This window comes from Heliangelus exortis, chromosome 3 (genome assembly GCF_036169615.1).
Source record: "Heliangelus exortis chromosome 3, bHelExo1.hap1, whole genome shotgun sequence".
Taxonomy (NCBI): domain Eukaryota; kingdom Metazoa; phylum Chordata; class Aves; order Apodiformes; family Trochilidae; genus Heliangelus; species Heliangelus exortis.
The window spans coordinates 3,118,132-3,138,145 of record NC_092424.1 but is presented as its reverse complement, the minus strand read 5'-3'; the positions used below and the strand labels follow the sequence as shown (position 1 = coordinate 3,138,145).

Genomic DNA, 20,014 nt, shown 5'->3' with positions numbered 1-20,014 from the left:
TCTGGGAAGCCGGGACAGAACCGGGAAGAGAACCGGGAGCCGCGGAGAGAACGGGGGAACAGAACCAGGGGTCTGGGGGGCGGCGCGGCCGTGGGGGGGGGCGGCGCGGCCGTGGGGGGGGGCGGCGCGGCCGTGGGGGGGGCGGCGCGGCCGTGGGGGGGGCGGGCACCTTTCCTCGGGCAGCATGGCGGGCGGCGTGGAGCTGGGGTTCGCCGAAGCGGCGGGCCCGGATGGTGCCTGGCGGCTGCGCAGCCCCTACTTCCCCAGCAAGGTCGGGGGGCGGCCGGCGTGGCTGGGCGAGGCCGGGCTGCCGGGCCCCTCCGCCCTGCGCTGCTCCCGCTGCCAGCAGCCCCTCGCCTTCCTCCTCCAGCTCTACGCGCCGCTGCCCGCCCGTCCCGACGCCTTCCACCGCACCCTCTTCGTCTTCGCCTGCCGCGGCGCCGCCTGCTACCGCCTGCAGGGCCCGCGGGGGCCGCTCTGCGGTGAGGCGGGGGGCGGCGGAGCGCGGAGGGGACGCGGGGGTCTCCGGCTGCCCTGCCCCTGACCGACGCTTCTCTTCCCTCAGTGTTCCGGAACCAGCTGCCCCGGCGGAATGACACTTACCCCGAGGAGCCTCCCCCCGAGGAGCCGCCCCCGGGCCCCCTCGTTCCTCCCCGTCAGCTCCGGAGCGGTGCCGCGCTCTGCCGGATCTGCGGCTGCCTCGGCCCCCGGCTCTGCGGGCGCTGCCGCCGCGCTGCCTATTGCGGGCCCCAGCACCAGGCCCTGGACTGGCGAGGCGGGCACCGCAGGAACTGCGGGAAGCTTGCGGCCGGAGGTGGGTCCAGAAGGGGAGCGGGGAGCGGGCTTGCCGCGGGTTCGGTGGGTTCCGAGCTCTGCTGGTGGGAGCCGAGGGGGCTCTCAGGAGGCTGAGGTTGTTTGTGAGGGGTGTAAGGACCTGTGGAGCAGAGGGAAGGGATGGTTGTGTGGGTGGTTGTGTCTGTTGTGTCCAGTTCTGGGCCCCTCAGCTCAGGAAGGAGATTGAGGTGCTGGAGCAGGTCCAGAGAAGAGCAAGGAGGCTGGGAAGGGATCCAGCACAAGTCCTGTGAGGAAGGGCTGAGGGAGCTGGGGGTGTTGAGGCTGGAGAAGAGGAGGCTCAGGGGAGACCTCATCACTCTCTACAACTCCCTGAAAGGAGGTTGGAGCCAGGGGGGGTCAGGCAGATATCAGTAGGATAAGAGGGCACAGACTAAAGAATTTTTTCCTAATATCCAACCTAAACCTCCCCTGGCAGAGCTGAAGCTCTGCCAGGGGAGGTTTAGGTTGGATATTAGGAAAGGATTCTTTGCAGAGAGGGTGCTCAGCCATTGGAATGGGCTGCCCAGGGAAGGGGGGGATTCTCCATCCCTGGAGATATTTCAAAAGAGCCTGGATGTGGCACTCAGTGCCATGGGCTGGGAACTGCGTCGGGAGTGGATCAAGGGTTGGACTTGATGATCCCAGATCTCCTTTCCAGCCCAGCCAATTCTAGGATTCTATGATTGTGTTGTCCTCTGGTTTCTAAGGAAACAACCAGGACCTTTTTTCAGGTGTATTTCCACCCCCTGTTACACAGTTACTTGGGTGACATCAATCATTATCCCACCCTCCCTGGTACTTGTCAGCCCCCACCTACAATGCTGTGTTGGGTTTTAGTTCACCCCTTACAAAAAGTTGTGGGCAGGGAAGGGCCACAGGGTGGGCAGCCAGCCTGGAGGAAAGAAGGATGGAAACTCCCTGGATGGAGACTCCCTTTTTACAAGGAATCACACGGATAAGACAAGGTGTAAGGGGTACAAATTACTCCTGGAGAGATTCTGATTTTACACAAAAACTTTTCACCATGAGAACAATCATCCCACTGGAATAATCTGCCCAGGGAAGTGGTGGATTCCTCAACACTGAACACCTGCAAGATGTGGCTGGACAGGGTGCTGAGCCATCTTATTTAGGATGTGCTTTTGCTTAGAAAGTTTGGACCAAATGATCGTTGAGTTCCCTTCCAGCCTGTTATTGTCTGACTTAAGATGGGATCCTTGTAGCTCCTGCAAGGGTGAGAAATTTCAGGCATACTTCTGCTCTCAGAGACCTCTTTCTGCCTGATCTTTTGTTACTAAAAAGCTGAAACGATGTAGTTTGGGGTTGGTTTTTTCCCCTTTATGGTCTACTTTTAGGGTGGCTGATTGATAAATTGTAGCATCAAGAGGGGATGCCTTCCCAGGACACTTGTTGGGCAGGAGATAAAGGGTACTTCTCTCCAGTGTGCTGCTTTATAGACCCTTTTCTTAAGCCATCCCCTCTCCTGCTCTTGTCTTATTAATGCATTTGTTTGTTAAAAGGACAAATACAGAATATTTCAGGTATTTTTTAGCCTTCAGGAGTACCACATCAAGAGCAGTGGGATGCAGTGTGTGTGTGGTGTGACTCCCATCATTCACTGCTGAGTACTAATCCCATAAAATTGGGAACTGTAGGAAGTGGAAACGTGCAGAACGTTGACAGTTTTTGTGCAAACCAAGTGAGGGGTCAGACAGATGTTTGATTGAAGCAGTGAAAACCTGAAATGTGTTAACATGAAGTGAATACTGCATTTCTGAAGGAATTCCTGATCTTTTGGGGAGGAGGAGAGGTGAGATGAGGTGGTGATGGGATTTTCTGCTTTCTGTTTCGTAGACGAGGCAGCAGATGCAATCCCAGAGCATAATGAGTTCCTTTTTCCAGAATATGAGATTTTGATAGAGCCTGAGGAACCAGAGTGTGCTGCTGAGAGCAGTGCAGATCCTGGTGATGAGCAAGGAGGTGTAGAGACATCAAAGGACCCCAAAGAACAAGAGGAGCTGGGAGCTACAGGCAGTGCAGGTAAGGAGTAAGATGGCTGTGTGCCATTCTTCCTAATGATTCCTGTATTACATCTTTAAAAATAAAATAGTGTGATTTTGAAGTGTTAACATAAAAACCTAAGCTAACATAAAAGGCTAGATCTAGAGTCACTTTTGAGGCAAGTTCTTTGTGTACTTCCTTTAATTAAAGTTGCTTTTAGGGGAGAGACTTCCCAAGCCCAGGAGCTGTTGAAGCAGCTGTTGCTGGAGGTAGCTGGGGGTCCCACTGTGTCCTTAGGGGGTCCCACTGTGTCCTTAGAGGTCCCCCTGTGTCCCTGGGGGTCCCACTGTGTCCTTAGGAGGTCCCACTGTGTCCTTAGAGGTCCCACTGTGCCCTTAGGGGGTCCCCCTGTGTCCCTGGGGGTCCCACTGTGTCCTTAGAGGTCCCACTGTGTCCTTAGGGGGTCCCACTATGTCCTTAGGGGGTCTCACTGTGTCCTTAGAGGTCCCCCTGTGTCCCTGGGGGTCCCACTGTGTCCTTAGGGGGTCCCACTGTGTCCTTAGAGGTCCCACTGTGTCCTTAGAGGTCCCACTGTGTCCCTGGGGGTCCCACTGTGTCCTTAGGGGGTCCCCCTGTGTCCCTGGGGGTCCCACTGTGTCCTTAGAGGTCCCACTGTGTCCTTAGGGGGTCCCACTGTGTCCTTAGGGGGTCTCACTGTGTCCTTAGAGGTCCCACTGTGTCCTTAGAGGTCCCCCTGTGATCTTAGGGGTCCCCCTGTGTCCCTGGGTGCTTCTTCCAGGTGAGGAACAACCCCAGAGGCAAAACCAAGGCCCTGAGCATCTTCTGCTGGACACTGCTGCAATCAGGAAATGGAGCTTGATGGGTTTGGCCAGATGGTTGAATTTTTCTTAATTTATGGAAAATACTTCACAAATCTTGGCTCTGCTGGAAGAAAACTGCTCTGAGGTTGTTGCCATTGAGCTGGGCAGTTGAAGTGCAGGCAGCTTCCCTTCCTGCCCACACCAGCTGTGTCCCCACCCAGGCTGGGCAGCTCCTGGTGGTCCAGGGAATGCTGCTGGGATTGCTCAGGATTCTCAGTGCCCCACAGGGATGTGAAGGTGGGAGCAGGAGAAATAAACCCTTCAGTGCCTGGAGCTGAAAGCTGGCACCTGCCTGGCAGGGGTGACCTGTCCAGGTGTCACCTGCTGGAGATTCAGCAGGCTCAGTGATCCCCACTGAGAGTCTTAAACTTTGGTGGGTTTACCCCTTCCATTTCTGGCCCTCCAGTACTGACATCAAGGTTTAAACTGCAGCTAAAGTGAATCCATGTGACTGAATCTTCATAAATCACAAAAAGGGGAAAACCAGATCTCTACTGGGAAATGATTCTTGAAAGCAAAATGCACTTTCAGGTACAATATTGTGTTTAGTTTCTGGCTGTCCTGCATAAGCCTGTAATTTTTGGGTTGCTGGTTGTTTGTTTTTTGTTTTTTTTTTTCTTGCTTAGGTGAAACATTTCAGTCCTTAGATGAGGAGACATTGGAAGCAATGGCAAAACATGAGACTGAAGAAGACAAAATCTTTCAGATGTTCAAAGAACGAGTGGCTGCTGAGCCAGAACAGGTCAGGAAATGGGGCAGCCTTTGAACTTAGAGCATCCCCCTGCACTTCCAAAATGTTTCACTGCCCTTTGTACCTCCTCTTAGAAACAGTGAGGGGGGTGGCTCCTCATCCTCCATACCCCACACACATCCACACACCCCTGAGTTGCTTTGGCTTTTTTAGGGTTGAAGAAATGAGCAATGGCTTTCAAATTTCAACTATTTAAACCAGAAATCCTGCCTCCTAGTGTTTCTTGCTAACACAAGAAGCTAAAAAAAAAGCCACACTGCCCAACCAAACCATTCCTCCTCCTGCCAGTCAGGAGACACAGCCCCAAATGCATGAAATGAGGAAGGAATTCTCTCCATGTTTTCCCTGCTAGCTGAGGGGTGAGGCTGCACATCTCAAGAGTTGGAGCTTCTTCTCTGTTTGGGGTGGGTGCCTCACCTCCCTCTCTGCCCATCCCCATGCTCACTGATCTACAAAGCCTCCTCTGGTTGGGAGTGCCTGATCTGCTGCATAAATATTGCCTTAGTAACAGAAAAACAAAGGATCTGACTGAAAACACCTCCCTGGTGGGTGTTAGGACAGTCCCCTTGCATTTAGGTGCAGAACTGGAAATAGAAAAGAGCTGGGTTGCATTTCTGACTTTTCTGTGTGTTAATGAGCAATATGCTCTTTTTCCAGCTGAAGATTCTAAAGAAATACCTGGCCTAGCACTCCTGGGGCCCTTAACTAGAGAATTTTAAACCTAAATTTAAAATTTAAATTTTAATTTTAAATTTAACCTGAATTTTAAACCCTGGATCATTGAAAAATAGCTGTATGAATACTTTAATGATTAAATTAGCTCAGAGTGGTAGACTTCATTGTGGGTAACACTTAGAGGAACTGATCATTTTCTGCACTTCCTGCTTTGGCTGTGTCAGTAAATACCAATTTTTATACCCAGATGAAAAGGCAGCCTTGAGAACTTTAACATTTCTGTGTTATTTCAGATTATTAGATACTGCAGAGGAGGAGAAGGCCCAGTCTGGGTATCAGGTGAAAATATTCCTGAAGAAAAAGATATCCCCAATTGCTCGTGTGGTGCCAGAAGGATTTTTGAATTCCAGGTATGTGAATTTATTTAAGGATAATAAAGGTGATGGAGTTCAGACTTCTCAGGCTGCAATTGGAGAGGTGTAATTAAAGCAAGGCAGTTGCAGTTGCTACAGAACCCAACTCTGCTACATTGTACAGAGCTCTTATTTATTATTCTGCTTTTTTCCTATAAGACTTTCACCTAGGAAAGGGAGATTCCCACCTGGCAGTTGCCACCATCCATAAAATGGTGCATTTGTAAATGTGGAACCAGCTCAAGTAAGAGGTGTTTGGTATTCTATATTTCATTAAACAATTCCTTTGCAACTGAGCTGGAAATATGCAAATATATTTGTCTGGAAGTGTTCAGCTGCAGATTTTTGAGTGCTGGAAGCATTTGTCTGGTGAGTACACCTAATGCCAGGCAGAAGCAGAGCATCATGATGAATTTAATTTCAAATAGAGGGCAGTCTGATGATAAATTTAATTTCAAAGAGGGCAGTTTCATGATAAATTTAATTTCAAGGAGGGCATTCTGCAGCTCAGGTGGAGCTGTGAATCCCCTCTGCATCCACAGCACTGCTTGGGGAGTTCCAAATGTGTTTTATTTCAGCTGCTGGGTTCCTTTGCACTTTTGCTTGGGATTTTGGTGTGAGAGAACTGAAGGCAGAGCCCTTATGAGGGTGAGGAGAGAGAGCTCTGGGCTCACTCTAAACCTTTTGTTTTTCCTTCCAAGATTATGCCCCAGCTCCTGAACCACCTGCAGGTTGACAGCCTGGGAGAGAGCATTGACTGGGGAACTCTGGTGGTGTTCACTTGTGCTGAGAGCTGTGGGGAGGGCAAGGAGTACCTGGAGGAGTTCATCTGGAAACAAGACTTCTCTGCAGGCTCTGGGTAATTGTCACTGAGCTGATCTGGTGAGCTCCTGCCTTGTCACAGCACTGGGCACACAGGTGGAGCTGTGGAGCTTCTCCCAGGGGCACAACTGCTCCAAGGATTCCCTGGCAGCTTCCCCAGAGCTTTCACTTCAACCTGGTCATGGAGCCAGCTGCTCAGTGGATTTCAAACCTCAATTCTGAGTGTTTAAATAAAGATGAATTATTTTTGGATGGGTGGAAAGTATCTTTTCTTATTATTGGGTGACTGAACTCCAAGAAGTTAATTGCTAGCTGAAAGGATTTTCTTTTTGCTACTCAGAAATTACCACAGATTGCTGTAACATCACTCAAGTGCTCTGCAGGTGCATCCTAGCTAAGAAAAAGCTGCTTCACCTTTCCCTTTGGAACTGAAATCCTCCTCTGTCTCCTTTCCAGTGGTAGATGTTCTGATGGAGTGGTTATTCAAGGGTAAATATACAGGAATGTGCAGGTGGGACTGAAAAATCCAGATTTTTTTTTTAAAAAAAAAGGCAGTTTTCAATGTATTTCAGTCTAGCAGCTGAATTTTAAAATTCATGAAGACAGTTCCCATAATTGTATAAACAGGATTTATTGTACAGGTGGAGCTGAAGGAGGAAAGAGAAGGAAGGTATATATTATATATGTACAGTGAGCCATTGTCATTAATAAATTTATTCTGTCTTGCTTAATACTGGAAAGAGGGAATGTGTCTGGCACCAAAGAAATTTAATTGAAAAACATTAAAAGCTAAAGTTCTGAAAATTATAAAAACCATGGTCTTATGGAAGGAAGTTAAAACATATATACATGGCAATAAGTGGTTTATACACTGAGTAACACAGCTGCATTTGTTTCAACCAACTTCTGTGTTTTCTAGTAATACAACTGGCATTAAAACTATTTAAAAGCTAGAATATAAATAAAACTTGGAGGGGACTGCTCCAGGAACAGCCCCATAAAGCAACTCACAGTAACTCAGTAGACAGAATCAGGATTACAGATCCCCTCCAGCAGCAGGGATCGAGGCACTAACTGGGAAATGAGTCCTGGTGTTGCAGTTTCACTGGAAGTCCATCTCTTCTGACCACTGTGCCATACACAAAACCTTTTCAAATACACCCCCCCCAGTTTCTCTGAAGGATGGAGAAACTGTTACGTTGTCTTTCTGAAGCCCTTTAAAATAGGATAGATGTTTTCAAATGCCTCGTAGATTTCTGCTCGTACTTTAGCACCTGGGAAAAGAGAGGAAGGAAAAAACTGCTTTTTGCCAAACCATTCCAGCTTTTGGGTTTATCTGAATGACTACCCAAAGCCTTTAATATTCATTAATCCCTAATCTATTAGGGCTTTTTATACAGAGCATACACTACCAGCCTTCTCACTAATTATTTTGATAAAACTCCTGTTAGCATCTTCCTACTTATGCTGCCCTTTGCAGATCAGATTTTTCTACACCTAATTTCCACAGGAGACTCCAGCCCTACAGGCAGTTTCTGCACAAGGGCTTAACTGCTGGAGCTTTTTTTTTTTTTTTGGGGTGTGTGGACATCTGGGGCATGGAGACAGCTGCAGAGACCCAGCACTTGCAGGAGGGAAAACTCCTTTCACCTGAATTTTTATGTTTCTTTTGGTTTTTCTCCAAGAGTAAGTAAAGAAAGAGGAGAAAAACAAAGGTGTAGGTGGAATGGCTGAGGCTGAGGAGCTCCTGGAGCTCAGCTGTCTCCCCTTTTTTGGCTGCTGTATCCCAGGAGAAGGGCAGAGCCTCCAGCCAAGCTGGCAGAGCACAGCTCAGCCACAAGCAGCCCAGCTTTCAGATTTTTGCCAGAAACACTCCCTGCAGCCTTTTGAGGACCTGCAGAACTGATCAGGATCCAGGATCCTTGCTTTTAGCCAAACATAGGGATTGCTCTGTGCATCCTCAGGCACTGACTGAGTCTGTCTGTCTGTCTGTCTGTCTGCTCCAAGGGAAACACCCAGCAAGTTACAGACTCAGTCCCACTGGGTGTTCTCTGTCTCCACTTAACCTGCTGAGTAAGATTTTCCCTTCACTTACCAGTTAAAACCACTTTTCCAGAAACAAAAATAAGCAGAACAATTCTGGGCTTGATCATTCTGTAGATTAAGCCAGGAAACAATTCTGGCTCATAGCTGTAAGGAAAGAGAGTGAGAGTGTTAAAACTTCCTTGCAGGCACAGCTTCAGCCACGGGCAGGGGAGGTGCAGACCTCACTGAAACTTGGGAGAATTCCCAGGGAATGGGATGGATGGGTTCCTTGGACAACCTCAGGTATTCCTGAGGCAGAGCTGTGATGGGAACATGATGGGGGATGATCCAAACAAGATGTCACTCTCTAAGCTTCTCAGTGTGTGGCAAGAATGAAACAGAATGAAAGAGCAACTTTTTTTTTTTACCTGCTGAACTGCTGGTGTGTGAGTACCAATCCCTCTAATCTGATGGGAAATTTCACATCACAGCTGCCCACCATGTTCTGGATTTTAAAATCCAAAAACTTGGCAGGGAATCCCAGTTTCTGAACAACTCTTGCATATTTCCTTGCTGCCAGTCTGGATTGCTCCTCACTGAAGTGAAGAAAGGATATCCATGTTATTTCCTCTGTTAAGCATTGAAACCCAGAGCAATAAACCACAAATATTTAACTGGGAAAAAGAAAAATCTGTGTTGGGGCAGAGAGGGTGACGTGCAAAGTTTTTACATCCCAAATTAACAACCAGCACTGCTTTGCATGCTAATTTAGGTACCAGGATCCTGAGCACCATTAAAGCTGTACATGCTGTACAGTAAATTATAAATCCACATTTTTCACACTCCTACAATCCTGCCTGGGCTCCCTCTCAGGGCACATGGAAACCATTTTCAGTGTCAAACATCTCTGAACTACTACTGCTGCTAGAAAATGCATTTTTCTATAAAAATCTGCAAACAAATCCTCTGCTTGATTCAGCCCAGACATTCAAATCTTGGTTTAATGTGAGTGCTCAGCCTCAGAGGCTGGTGCAGAACTCAGTCTGAGGACCTGGTTGCTCCTGAAGCTGAGTAAGACAACTCCAAGGGTCACCAGGCAGAGACTGAGCTGCCCCTGCAGCTCCATTCAGCTCTGCTTCTCAGCTCATTCCTTCTGGATTCCTGACAGACTTTTTCAGAGCAGAATTTCTCTCCTGCCCACTGGGGTTAAGGTTCTGTTGAGTTCTCAATTCTTATCTTTCAAGGATTGTGCCAAAACCAGATCAGACTACACAGGGACCAGAGACTGGAAGTGCTTGGCCTGTGATGAATGAAACTCTTCAAATGGAGTCACTCTTCCTCTGCCCCTGCAGTTTTTAAGAAGTTCCTGTGCACAGTCATTGAAATTTTTAAATTATTAGGGAAAAAATTAAAAAAGGTAACAGCAAAACCAAAAATGTGAGTGGAGTAACCTCCACAAACCAGTTCATCAGACTATGAAAGAGCTTCAGAAGCAGAACTGCCATTTCCCCTTTTGCAGGGGAGGTCCTTTCAGTCATGAAAAGGCTTTTTAAGTAAATTCATCTCTGAGTCCACTTGAAATAAGTGGGCAGCAAACTTATTTGTCCCTGGGCAACTTTTTTGCATGTATGCAAATCCTGTATACAAATAATTCCAAAGGAATTATACAATACAAAGGAAGTATCCAATACTTCCAAAGCATCCTGGTGCAAGAGAAAAGAGCCTGAGTGTGCCTGCAGTGACTGAACATACCTTTTAGCTCCTGTGCAGACCATTTTCCCAGAGCTGAATATCAGTGCAGTGGTACGTGGCTCTCTTATTCTCATAATAACAGCAGCAAAACGCTGGAATGTGAGAGTTGGGTTACTGAGACACTGTTGCAGTTACATCCAAACCCAACCTGCACCATCTGAGCAGCAAGTTCCACCTCTGCTGCAAAGAACTGCCAAGCTCAAACACATGGACACCTCAAAATTGACTTGAAATGCTTAAATTTCAAGTGCCCAGGTGGCCAAGAAGGCCAATGGCATCCTGGGCTGGCTCAGGAACAGCGTGGCCAGCAGGTCCAGGGAAGGGATTCTGCCCCTGTGCTCAGCCCTGGGGAGGCCACAGCTTGAGTCCTGTGTCCAGTTCTGGGCCCCTCAGCTCAGGAAGGAGATTGAGGTGCTGGAGCAGGTCCAGAGAAGAGCAAGGAGGCTGGGAAGGGATCCAGCACAAGTCCTGTGAGGAAGGGCTGAGGGAGCTGGGGGTGTTGAGGCTGGAGAAGAGGAGGCTCAGGGGAGACCTCATCACTCTCTCCAACTCCCTGAAAGGAGGTTGGAGCCAGGGGGGGGTTGGGCTCTTTTCCCAGGCAACTCTCAGCAAGACAAGAGGGCACAAGAGGTCTCAAGTTGTGCCAGGGGAGGGTTAGGTTGGACATGAGAAAGAATTTCTTTCTGGAGAGGGTGCTCAGCCATTGGAATGGGCTGCCCAGGGAAGGGGTGGATTCTCCATCCCTGGAGATATTTCCAAAGAGCCTGGATGTGGCACTCAGTGCCATGGGCTGGGAACTGCAGCGGGAGTGGATCAAGGGTTGGACTTGGTGATCTCTGAGGTCCCTTCCAACCCATGGAATTCTATGAAATTCCATGAAATTCTAGAGCAGCTTCACACTGAGAGTCAGTCAAAATATTTAGCACTGAATTTCTGTTTGACCCAGATCACTGCTGAGCCTGCAACACATAAAGAATGCTGACAGCTGCAAGACAGCCAGTCTTTAAAATAAATAAATAAAATTCCTCCACAGGTCTTAAAACTTGAGCTGTTACAAGCAGGATGGGAGACAAGCAACCTGCAAGTAGCTTGTGATGGGCTTTGCTTGGGTCTCTAAAAAAAATTGGAAACTGTTAAAAAACCAAACAGAGCAGCTTGAGATGAAAGTTCTGTGTAAGACACCTCAGCTACCACAGCAGCCTGGTTAGCTCCAACTTTTCCTTCCAGTTATCCCACAGCTCTGCCTGCATTTCCAACCACTCTTCCAAAGTTTGTGGAGCAGACAGGCAGTTGCTGGGGGTGCACACACAGGAGCCCCTCTTTGCCTGGGAGATTTCACTTGGACCCACTCCCCCTGCAGCCCCAGGAACAACCAAAGGTGTGGTGTGGGTAACCCAAGAGCACCTTGCTCAGACTGTGGCTTAAAAAAATGACAGCCCAGGAACACCTTCCCTGGACAGCTGGATCTGCTGAGTAAAAGTTATGTAAGCTTTCTTCATCTCCCCTGTGGAAAAACCAACATTTCTTCCTGATTTTTCAAGCCTGCAAGTTTCACACAGCCACCCACCCACCCCTGAAATTTCTGCTGCAAAAAAAATTACTCACTTAATTATGTAAAAGCAGCACTGACATCAACTGAGACCAACAGTTATTTATCCTGCAAGCTTTTAATTTTAGAGAGCAGGGTTGGGATAAACTGCAGCAAAATCCCAAATGTTGAATTAACAACAAAACACCCCAGGAAAGCAGAAACCTCCTCAAGGAAGGCTCAGGAACCTTTCTCAAGTCAGCTCAACAACACAACATCCAAACTTTCATTAGAAATGGTGTCTGTGTCACTGGGTGATCCCATTTCCAGGAGCCACCCCAATGAGCAAGGAAACAACTTATTTTCTTGGGTTTTTCCTCAATCTGCTGTGTTCTTTCTAAACCCACACAGCAGCATCACCACCAGAACACTTTCCTACCAGTCTGACAGCACGTTCTAAGTTTATTACAGATTTCTTTTTTTAACTGCACCACAAAACTCCAGCTAGAGCAAAAAGGGTTTTTTTTCAGCCTCACTGCAGCAAAGTACACCCAGAAACAGATCTGCTGCAGGGTGAGCTCTGAGCATTCCTCTTACCTTGGGATTGTACTCAGCGTTTCGGGCACGAAGCGCGATGGTTTTTAGGTCAAGTTTGCAGCCAAGGTTGACTGTGGACACAATATTCCTGGGGACAGTTCAGAGAAATGTATTAAAAAAGGCAATAAAAGAATTCAGGCACCTTTCTTGCTCTTAACCATAGTTGATTATTTTGATTTGGGGGGGAATTGTGTGGGTTTTTTTTTTAAATTTATTTCTCTGAGCGAGTTTAAAAGATTTTTCCAGCTGCCAGGAGCACTGAGCAGGGTTCTGCCTCAGGAATTTCTAGGGCAAAAGCTCCTAAGGCACAACTGCCCACCCCTCCTTATCTGCTGTTATGAAAAGTGTCTCACAAGAAGAATCTCTCTTTCAGTTTGGCAGGAAAAAGTCTGAATGCTGAGAGCCCCCACCAGAAGCTGCTGGAAACAGGAAAAAAGGAGGCAAAATTTATGGGAAAACTCTGAAATCTGGGAGGCCTCACAATGGAAACCACTCTTGCAGTGCAAAACTCACATTTCCAACCATTTCTCTCTGGGCCTTCTGTAAAACTGCTGCTGGAAACTCAAGTTGAGTGAAAACACTTTGATACCTGGGGTCCTAGACCCTGTTCTGGTGTTTCTTTTTTTCCTGTGTCCCAAACTCTGCTGTAGCCACAAAGAAGGGAAGGGGGGAAGGGAAAAGGGGGGGAAAGGGGGGGAAAGGGGGGGAAAGGGGGGGAAAGGGGGGGAAAGGGGGGGAAAGGGGGGGAAAGGGGGGGAAAGGGGGGGAAAGGGGGGGAAAGGGGGGGAAAGGGGGGGAAAGGGGGGAAAGGGGGGGAAAGGGAGGGAAAGGGAGGGAAAGGGGGGGAAAGGGGGGGAAAGGGAGGGAAAGGAGGGGAAAGGAGGGGAAAGGAGGGGAAAGGGGGGGAAAGGGGGGGAAAGGGGGGGAAAGGGGGGGAAAGGGGGGGAAAAGGGGGGGAAAAGGGGGGGAAAAGGGGGGGAAAAGGGGGGGAAAAGGGGGGGAAAAGGGGGGAAAAAGGGGGGAAAAAGGGGGGGAAAAAGGGGGGGAAAAAGGGGGGGAAAAAGGGGGGGAAAAAGGGGGGGAAAAAGGGGGGGAAAGGGGGGGAAAAAGGGGAAGAGGAAGGGGAAGGGGAGGAGTGTTAAGGACAACTCAGGTCCAGCTCCTGGACTAGCAACTGGTTTCTTCCCCTCTGCCCTTGTCATCCCCTTTCCAGCTGTGACAGGTCCTGTGTCAAGCTCTCTGCCTCCCTGTGAGCCCTGTGTCCCCAGCTGATTGCAGATGAGAGCTTCCAGGCACACAGATTTTGAAATGGCAGCTTAGTAATCCAGACAAACCTTACAGCTAAAGCATCACCCACTCCTAGGGAGCAGGGAGGGAAAAGCTGCAGTGCCAAACCAAGACAAAATCCTCCAGGGGGGAGCTCAAAAGACGTTTGGCTGACAAATCCCTAAGAAACCATTCGTATCACAAGGTGCTTTAGTAACCAAGCTAAGCTAAAAAGAAAAAGGAAAATAAGTGACTCCTGTGGCTAGAGGAAACCCCTAAATTCTCAGCATTTCCCTTTCTACCAAAACGAAGCACCCAGTTCCCAAGGGACACTCACTGGAGCTGTGGCACTATCCCGGAGCTCTCGGATGCCGGCGTTGCAGGAGTGATGGGGGTCATGGGAGTCATGGGGGAGGAATAGAGGGGTGTGGTCCCTGGGAGAGGGGCTGTGGTAAGAGTCTGTGAGTGGAAGAGCTGAGGGGTTTGGCCAGATGTCCCCTGGGTGGCTTGCTGGGAGGTGGATTGCTGGGCTGCCTGTTGCTGCTGCTGCTGCTGCTGCTGCTGCTGCTGCTGGCGCTGCTGCTCCTCCAGGATGGAGAGGCTGTTGGTGCTCTGGACAGGCTGAGGTGTCAGTCCTGTGCCATAGGGCATCATCGGGCTGAAAATGGGAATTCCTGGAGTCATTGCACCCTGCAGGAGGAAGGGTGGGAAGAGAAAGCACAGATCCTTTTGACTCAGGCAAGGGTTTAAAAAGTTTGCAGGAGTTTGTCCCCCAGGGATCAGTGTTGGGCCCAGTTCTGTTCAATATCTTTATTGATGATTTGGATGAGGGGATTGAGTCCATCATCAGGAAATTTGCAGATGACACCAAGCTGGGGGGAGTGTGGATCAGCTGGAAGGCAGGAGGGCTCTGCAGAGGGACCTGGACAGACTGGAGAGTTGGGCTGATCCCAACGGGATGAGGTTCAACATTCCAAGTGCTGGGTCCTGCACTTTGGCCACAACAACCCCATGGGGAGCTCCAGGCTGGGCACAGAGTGGCTGAGAGCAGCCAGACAGAGAGGGACCTGGGAGTCTGGATTGCCAGGAAGGTGACCATGAGCCAGCAGTGTGCCCAGGTGGCCAAGAAGGCCAATGGCATCCTGGGCTGGCTCAGGAACAGCGTGGCCAGCAGGTCCAGGGAAGGGATTCTGCCCCTGTGCTCAGCCCTGGGGAGGCCACAGCTTGAGTCCTGTGTCCAGTTCTGGGCCCCTCAGCTCAGGAAGGAGATTGAGGTGCTGGAGCAGGTCCAGAGAAGAGCAAGGAGGCTGTGAAGGGATCCAGCACAAGTCCTGTGAGGAAGGGCTGAGGGAGCTGGGGGTGTTGAGGCTGGAGAAGAGGAGGCTCAGGGGAGACCTCATCGCTCTCTACAACTCCCTGAAAGGAGGTTGGAGCCAGGGGGGGGTTGGGCTCTTTTCCCAGGCAACTCTCAGCAAGACAAGAGGGCACAAGAGGTCTCAAGTTGTGCCAGGGGAGGGTTAGGTTGGACATTAGAAAGAATTTCTTTCTGGAGAGGGTGCTCAGCCATTGGAATGGGCTGCCCAGGGAAGGGGTGGATTCTCCATCCCTGGAGATATTTCAAAAGAGCCTGGATGTGGCACTCAGTGCCATGGGCTGGGAACCACGGGGGGAGTGGAGCAAGGGTTGGACTTGATGAGCTCTGAGGTCCCTTCCAACCCAGCCCATTCTGGGATTCTAGGAGTCCAGAAAGAAATCAGTGTGAACCCAGGGTGTGGAAATTGATCAACAGCTCCAACCAGGACAGAGACCTCAGGAACAGAGAGAAAAAAAAAAAAAACAGGAAGCCCTTGGGAAAGCTCAGGAAAAGCAGAAAGCCCTTGGGAACACAGCTCTGCTCCAGGATTAAGTCCTGCCTGGAGGGATCTGTCACTTCTCTGCTTGTCTCCAGCTGGGATGCTGAGGTGAGAACACAGACTGCCCAACCCCCCCTGCCCAAAAGTTCCCTCCGGTGCAATCACAAAAAAAAAAAGGATTTTTCCAGCTTCTCAGCCAAGTTTCAACTGAAGGAACCTCAGGTGTTTCTTAGACCTCTGGCTAGAAAACCTGATTGGTTTAGAATCCTGCTTGATCCTGATGTTATTCACTACCTGGCTGGGATTTTCAGATCTGCTCATAAAAAATAAAAAACCAAAACCCCTGAAGTGAGGCTCAAGAAACAGGAAACATTTTAACAAATGTTAAATTTGTTAAAATTAAATTATTTGATTTTACCTGAGGGGAGGATAAGCCCTGAGCATAGGGGGGCAAACTGTTGTTCTGATCCATGATTCCTGTTGTTTCCTCAGTGAAGCCAGAAGGATTTCTTGCAGTAAATTTAAAACAACTTCAGATCCTACAGGGTTTTTAACCCTTTAAAACATTCCCACAAAAGCTTCTAAGCCCAGCTGAAAGTATCAGGAAACCAGCAGCTCCTGGGAAATGTGTTGTGAGCCTCAGGTACTGATCCAAGCCTGAAAAAAGGAAAAGGAGCATCTTGAGAGTGGTACCCAAACCCAAACCCAACCCCAAACCCCAAACCCAACCCCAAACCCAACCCCAAACCCCAACCCCAAACCCCAACCCCAAAGCCAACCCCAACCCCATCAGCTGCTGGGACACCCTGAGCAAACATGAGAGGACATTTATACACATTATATACTGATTTTTTTTTTTTTTTAAGAATTAAATTCCACTGTCAATTTCTTCCCATTAATTTAAGGTTTGGGCTTCCAGTAATTTATTTTTTTTTTGTGTTTGTTTTCTATGGAAAAAAAACATCTCTGGTCAAGGCAGGACCAGGAAATCTTCTTCCATTGATTTCCAGGAGAGCCCCAACACCTTTCCTGTGCTTCATGAAAGATGAAAACCAATTTCAGGTACATTAAGGCCATATTTTTATTTATTTTAAAACTACCCCCAACTGCACCTCTGCTGCTGGTTATGGACACAAAGAACACAAGGGGAAAATTTAAAAAGTGAGGCCTTGATGTCATTTTTCTGTTAATTTGCAGCTTTTTTAACTAGATACCAAGTGCCCAGAAAAACTCCAGCTTATTTTTAGGTCAGATTGAGACCACCTCAAAAATGTGGAGAAAGCTTATTCAGTTTTTATTTTTAGTTCCTTGTTTTAAAGGTATGAAAGCTCAGGATTGATGCCCATTCTGCAGCTGAAAACTGTACTTTTGGGGGGAAATCAGAAGGGGGAGAAAACCAGAAGGGGGGAAAATAAAAGGGGGGAAAATAAAAGGGGGGAAAATAAAAGGGGGAGATCAGAAAGGGGGGAGATCAGAAAGGGGGGAGATCAGAAGGGGGGGAGATCAGAAGGGGGGGAGATCAGAAGGGGGGGAGATCAGAAGGGGGAGAAAATCAGAAGGGGGAGAAAATCAGAAGGGGGAGAAAATCAGAAGGGGGAGAAAATCAGAAGGGGGAGAAAATCAGAAGGGGGAGAAAATCAGAAGGGGGAGAAAACCAGAAGGGGGAGAAAATCAGAAGGGGGAGAAAATCAGAAGGGGGAGAAAATCAGAAGGGGGAGAAAATCAGAAGGGGGGAAAATCAGAAGGGGGGAAAATAAAAGGGGGGAAATCAGAAAGGGGGGGAGATCAGAAGGGGGGGAGATCAGTAAGGGGGGGAAATCAGAAAGGGGGGAAATCAGAAAGGGGGGAAAATCAGAAGGGGGGAAAATCAGAAGGGGGGAAAATCAGAAGGGGGAAAATCAGAAGAAGGGGGAAAATCAGAAGAAGGGGGAAAATCAGAAGCCTCAACATTTCCTCAGCAGAACCCAAATCTCCCTGGCAATGAGACCCAGCAGAACCTGAGGCTGGGTCAGAGCTCTGCAGAGTTTTTTCCTGCACCCCCCCAGCCCAGGCTGCTCCTCTGCCAGAGGGGAACATCCCAGCCTCACGAGCAGTGCTGGGGGGAGGAACCTTTTCCCTCCTCTGCTTTCAGATCCCCTCATCCTCTCACTCCAGGGAGTCCCCTGTGCTCAGCCCTGGGGAGGCCACAGCTTGAGTCCTGTGTCCAGTTCTGGGCCCCTCAGCTCAGGAAGGAGATTGAGGTGCTGGAGCAGGTCCAGAGAAGAGCAAGGAGGCTGGAAGGGATCCAGCACAAGTCCTGTGAGGAAGGGCTGAGGGAGCTGGGGGTGTTGAGGCTGGAGAAGAGGAGGCTCAGGGGAGACCTCATCACTCTCTCCAACTCCCTGAAAGGAGGTTGGAGCCAGGGGGGGTCAGGCAGATATCAGTAGGATAAGAGGGCACAGACTAAAGAATTTTTTCCTAATATCCAACCTAAACCTCCCCTGGCAGAGCTTCAGCTCTGCCAGGGGAGGTTTAGGTTGGATATTAGGAAAGAATTTCTTTCCAGAGAGGGTGCTCAGCCATTGGAATGGGCTGCCCAGGGAAGGGGTGGATTCTCCATCCCTGGAGATATTTCAAAAGAGCCTGGATGTGGCACTCAGTGCCATGGGCTGGGAACTGCAGCGGGAGTGGATCAAGGGTTGGACTTGATGAGCTCTGAGGTCCCTTCCAACCCAGCCCATTCTCTGGTTCTATGGAAAAAGTCCCTCCCCAGCTTTCCTGCGGCCCCTTCAGCTCCTGGCAGGTTCTCCAGGATCCCTCTGGAATCTCCTCCAGGCTGAACCCCCCAACCCTCTCAGTCTCTGCTCCTTTTTCTTGCCCTCGCTGTGCCGGGGGCTGCAGAGCGGGCACCAGACGGGCAGAACGAGCCCACCCACCTTTTTTTCGATGACTCCCAGGACCTCCTCCGTTCCCTGAGCTTCCAGGCCCCGCTCCTGCCCCGTTTCCCCCCAGCCCGGTGTCCCCCGGTCCCTCTCTGTGACACCATCCCGCGGGGACGTGGGGGCAGCAGACACGGGACCCCCCCCCCCTCCCCCCCCGGACCCGCCCCTTGGGGATCCCCACCCCGCAAACAGCCCCCCCACACACACCCCCCCCGCTTCTCCCCGCCACCCAAACCCCTCACCCCGCCCCCCGAACCGAACCGAACCGCCCGCAGCCCCGCTCCTTCCCGCCCTCCCTCCCTCACCCGCGGGACATCCCGCCCCGAGACGCCCCGGATCCTCACAAAGGGGTAGCGGCCATCACATCGCTTCCCCCGGCCCGGCGGGGAGGTGCGGACCGAACCCAAACCCGAACCCGAACCCTCGCACTGTCCCCGCCCTCCAGGCCCGGTCCGGCCCACGCCATGGCGGCCCCGCTGGTGCCGGCACCCGCGGTGGGGCCCAGAGGAGCGAGATGGGAGGGGGAGCGGTGGGGACGGTACCTGCGGGCGGGTCGGTACCGGGGGTTCGGTACCTGCGGGCCGGTACCGCCGGGTCCGTCCCTTCCGCTGCCGCCACCGCCGCCTCACAGCGCCCGCCGGACCCCAGTGCGCCCCGCGCCGCCGGCGCCTCCTGATGGCGTCACTTCCGCCCGCCAGCACCGCCCTGCGCGCCGCCATCTTCACTGAGGGCCCCTCTGTGTGTGTGTGTGTGTCCGGGGTAAACCTTGAGGGAAAGGCTTCAGGCGGTGTCGGTGCCGGTACCGGTACTGGGCGCGGGGGGTGTTGGGCTCAGGAGAACCGCTGGGAGCGAGGGGAGGAGTTGGGGTGTAGGCAGGGCGGCTCGGAGTCTCGAGGTCCTCCAGAGCAGTCGAGACGAGTCCGCCAGCAGTGTAGCTGTGCCAGAGCGGCGAGGCGGCGCTTCCGGCTGTGTCCGCCGCCATATTGCGGTGAGGCAGCAGCGGGGATGATGCTCTCCGCCGGTGCTTATCCCCCTGACAGGGCCCAGAGCCGCTACGGGCTCGGCCCCGCCGTGCAGCACCGCTTCTCGCCGTACACCTTTAACGGAGGGTGAGGAGGAGGGGGCGGGGGGGACGGGGGGAGCGGGGGCTGGGGGGAGGCGGAGGGGATGGGCCTGGTGCGCCTTGCTTTTGCCTCCCCACCCGAGTCTGTGAGGGGTTTTCCTCCCGTTACGAGGAGTTTTTCGTAGAAAAAGAGGCAGCACCGGGGAGAGCTGCGCTTGGGCTCGGGGCTGAGTGTCCCCCGGGTCTTTGGAGCTCTCGGGGGGGTTGGAGCCCGTTTCAATGTTGCTGGTTAGAAAGAAGCGCCTTTCACTCTCGCAGGGTTCTTTGTAGTGGGAGAGGAAAGCCCCGTGATGGCTTTTACCTGATTTTAAACCTCTAACTGGGCTGCAAGCCACCGTGTCAGAGCTGGCAGAGGTCGGTGTGGTGTTCTGCAGGCACCTGCTCTGAGTTGGTGACAGAGTCTGGCCAGGCCACTGCTATTTAGACTCTTTTATTTACTTCTAATAACACCTAACTGCTTTTTTAAGGACCTTTGTATGCTGCTTAACAGTGCCACACACCTACCAATCCAGAGCTGGTTGTTTGGGATGACACCAGAGGAGAAGTGGTGGTAATTTGGGTGCAGTGACACA

The 20,014-nt window shown here is 50.8% G+C and overlaps 3 protein-coding genes across 3 annotated transcripts in view; 2 read left to right on the top strand and 1 right to left on the bottom strand.

Moving 5' to 3' along the window:
• The first annotated feature begins 142 nt into the window (after positions 1-142).
• Positions 143-6,629, top strand: PDCD2 (programmed cell death 2). The gene is made up of 6 exons (XM_071738914.1): positions 143-482; positions 566-814; positions 2,689-2,874; positions 4,343-4,458; positions 5,436-5,552; positions 6,257-6,629. Exons 1-6 carry the CDS (start codon positions 185-187, stop codon positions 6,416-6,418), a joined length of 1,128 nt encoding a protein of 375 aa, XP_071595015.1. The 5' UTR covers positions 143-184; the 3' UTR covers positions 6,419-6,629.
• Positions 6,630-6,989: 360 nt separating this feature from the next.
• Positions 6,990-18,955, bottom strand: TBP (TATA-box binding protein). The gene is made up of 8 exons (XM_071738916.1): positions 18,862-18,955; positions 15,817-16,055; positions 13,883-14,235; positions 12,280-12,367; positions 10,155-10,246; positions 8,831-8,998; positions 8,473-8,567; positions 6,990-7,651 (listed from the first exon to the last, which is right to left on the bottom strand). Exons 2-8 carry the CDS (start codon positions 15,868-15,870, stop codon positions 7,572-7,574), a joined length of 930 nt encoding a protein of 309 aa, XP_071595017.1. The 5' UTR covers positions 15,871-16,055; positions 18,862-18,955; the 3' UTR covers positions 6,990-7,571.
• Positions 18,857-20,014, top strand: part of PSMB1 (proteasome 20S subunit beta 1) — an 11,205-nt gene continuing 10,047 nt past the window's right edge. Inside the window, exon 1 of the mRNA XM_071738915.1 lies at positions 18,857-19,428. Within this exon, the coding sequence (XP_071595016.1) occupies positions 18,995-19,428 (434 nt within the window). The 5' untranslated portion in view covers positions 18,857-18,994. The remainder of the gene's footprint in view (positions 19,429-20,014) is intronic.

Excerpts from the sequence above, each read along its gene's own strand:
- PDCD2 (XM_071738914.1), top strand. The coding sequence starts at position 185 with ATGGCGGGCGGCGTGGAGCTGGGGTTCGCCGAAGCGGCGGGCCCGGAT. Across the intron at positions 483-565 it reads CCCGCGGGGGCCGCTCTGCG|TGTTCCGGAACCAGCTGCCC; the intron begins GTGAGGCGGGGG and ends CTCTTCCCTCAG. Across the intron at positions 4,459-5,435 it reads TGGCTGCTGAGCCAGAACAG|ATTATTAGATACTGCAGAGG; the intron begins GTCAGGAAATGG and ends GTGTTATTTCAG.
- TBP (XM_071738916.1), bottom strand. The coding sequence starts at position 15,870 with ATGGATCAGAACAACAGTTTGCCCCCCTATGCTCAGGGCTTATCCTCC. Across the intron at positions 14,236-15,816 it reads AGGGCTTATCCTCCCCTCAG|GGTGCAATGACTCCAGGAAT; the intron begins GTAAAATCAAAT and ends TTCCTCCTGCAG. Across the intron at positions 10,247-12,279 it reads ACGCTGAGTACAATCCCAAG|CGTTTTGCTGCTGTTATTAT; the intron begins GTAAGAGGAATG and ends CTCACATTCCAG.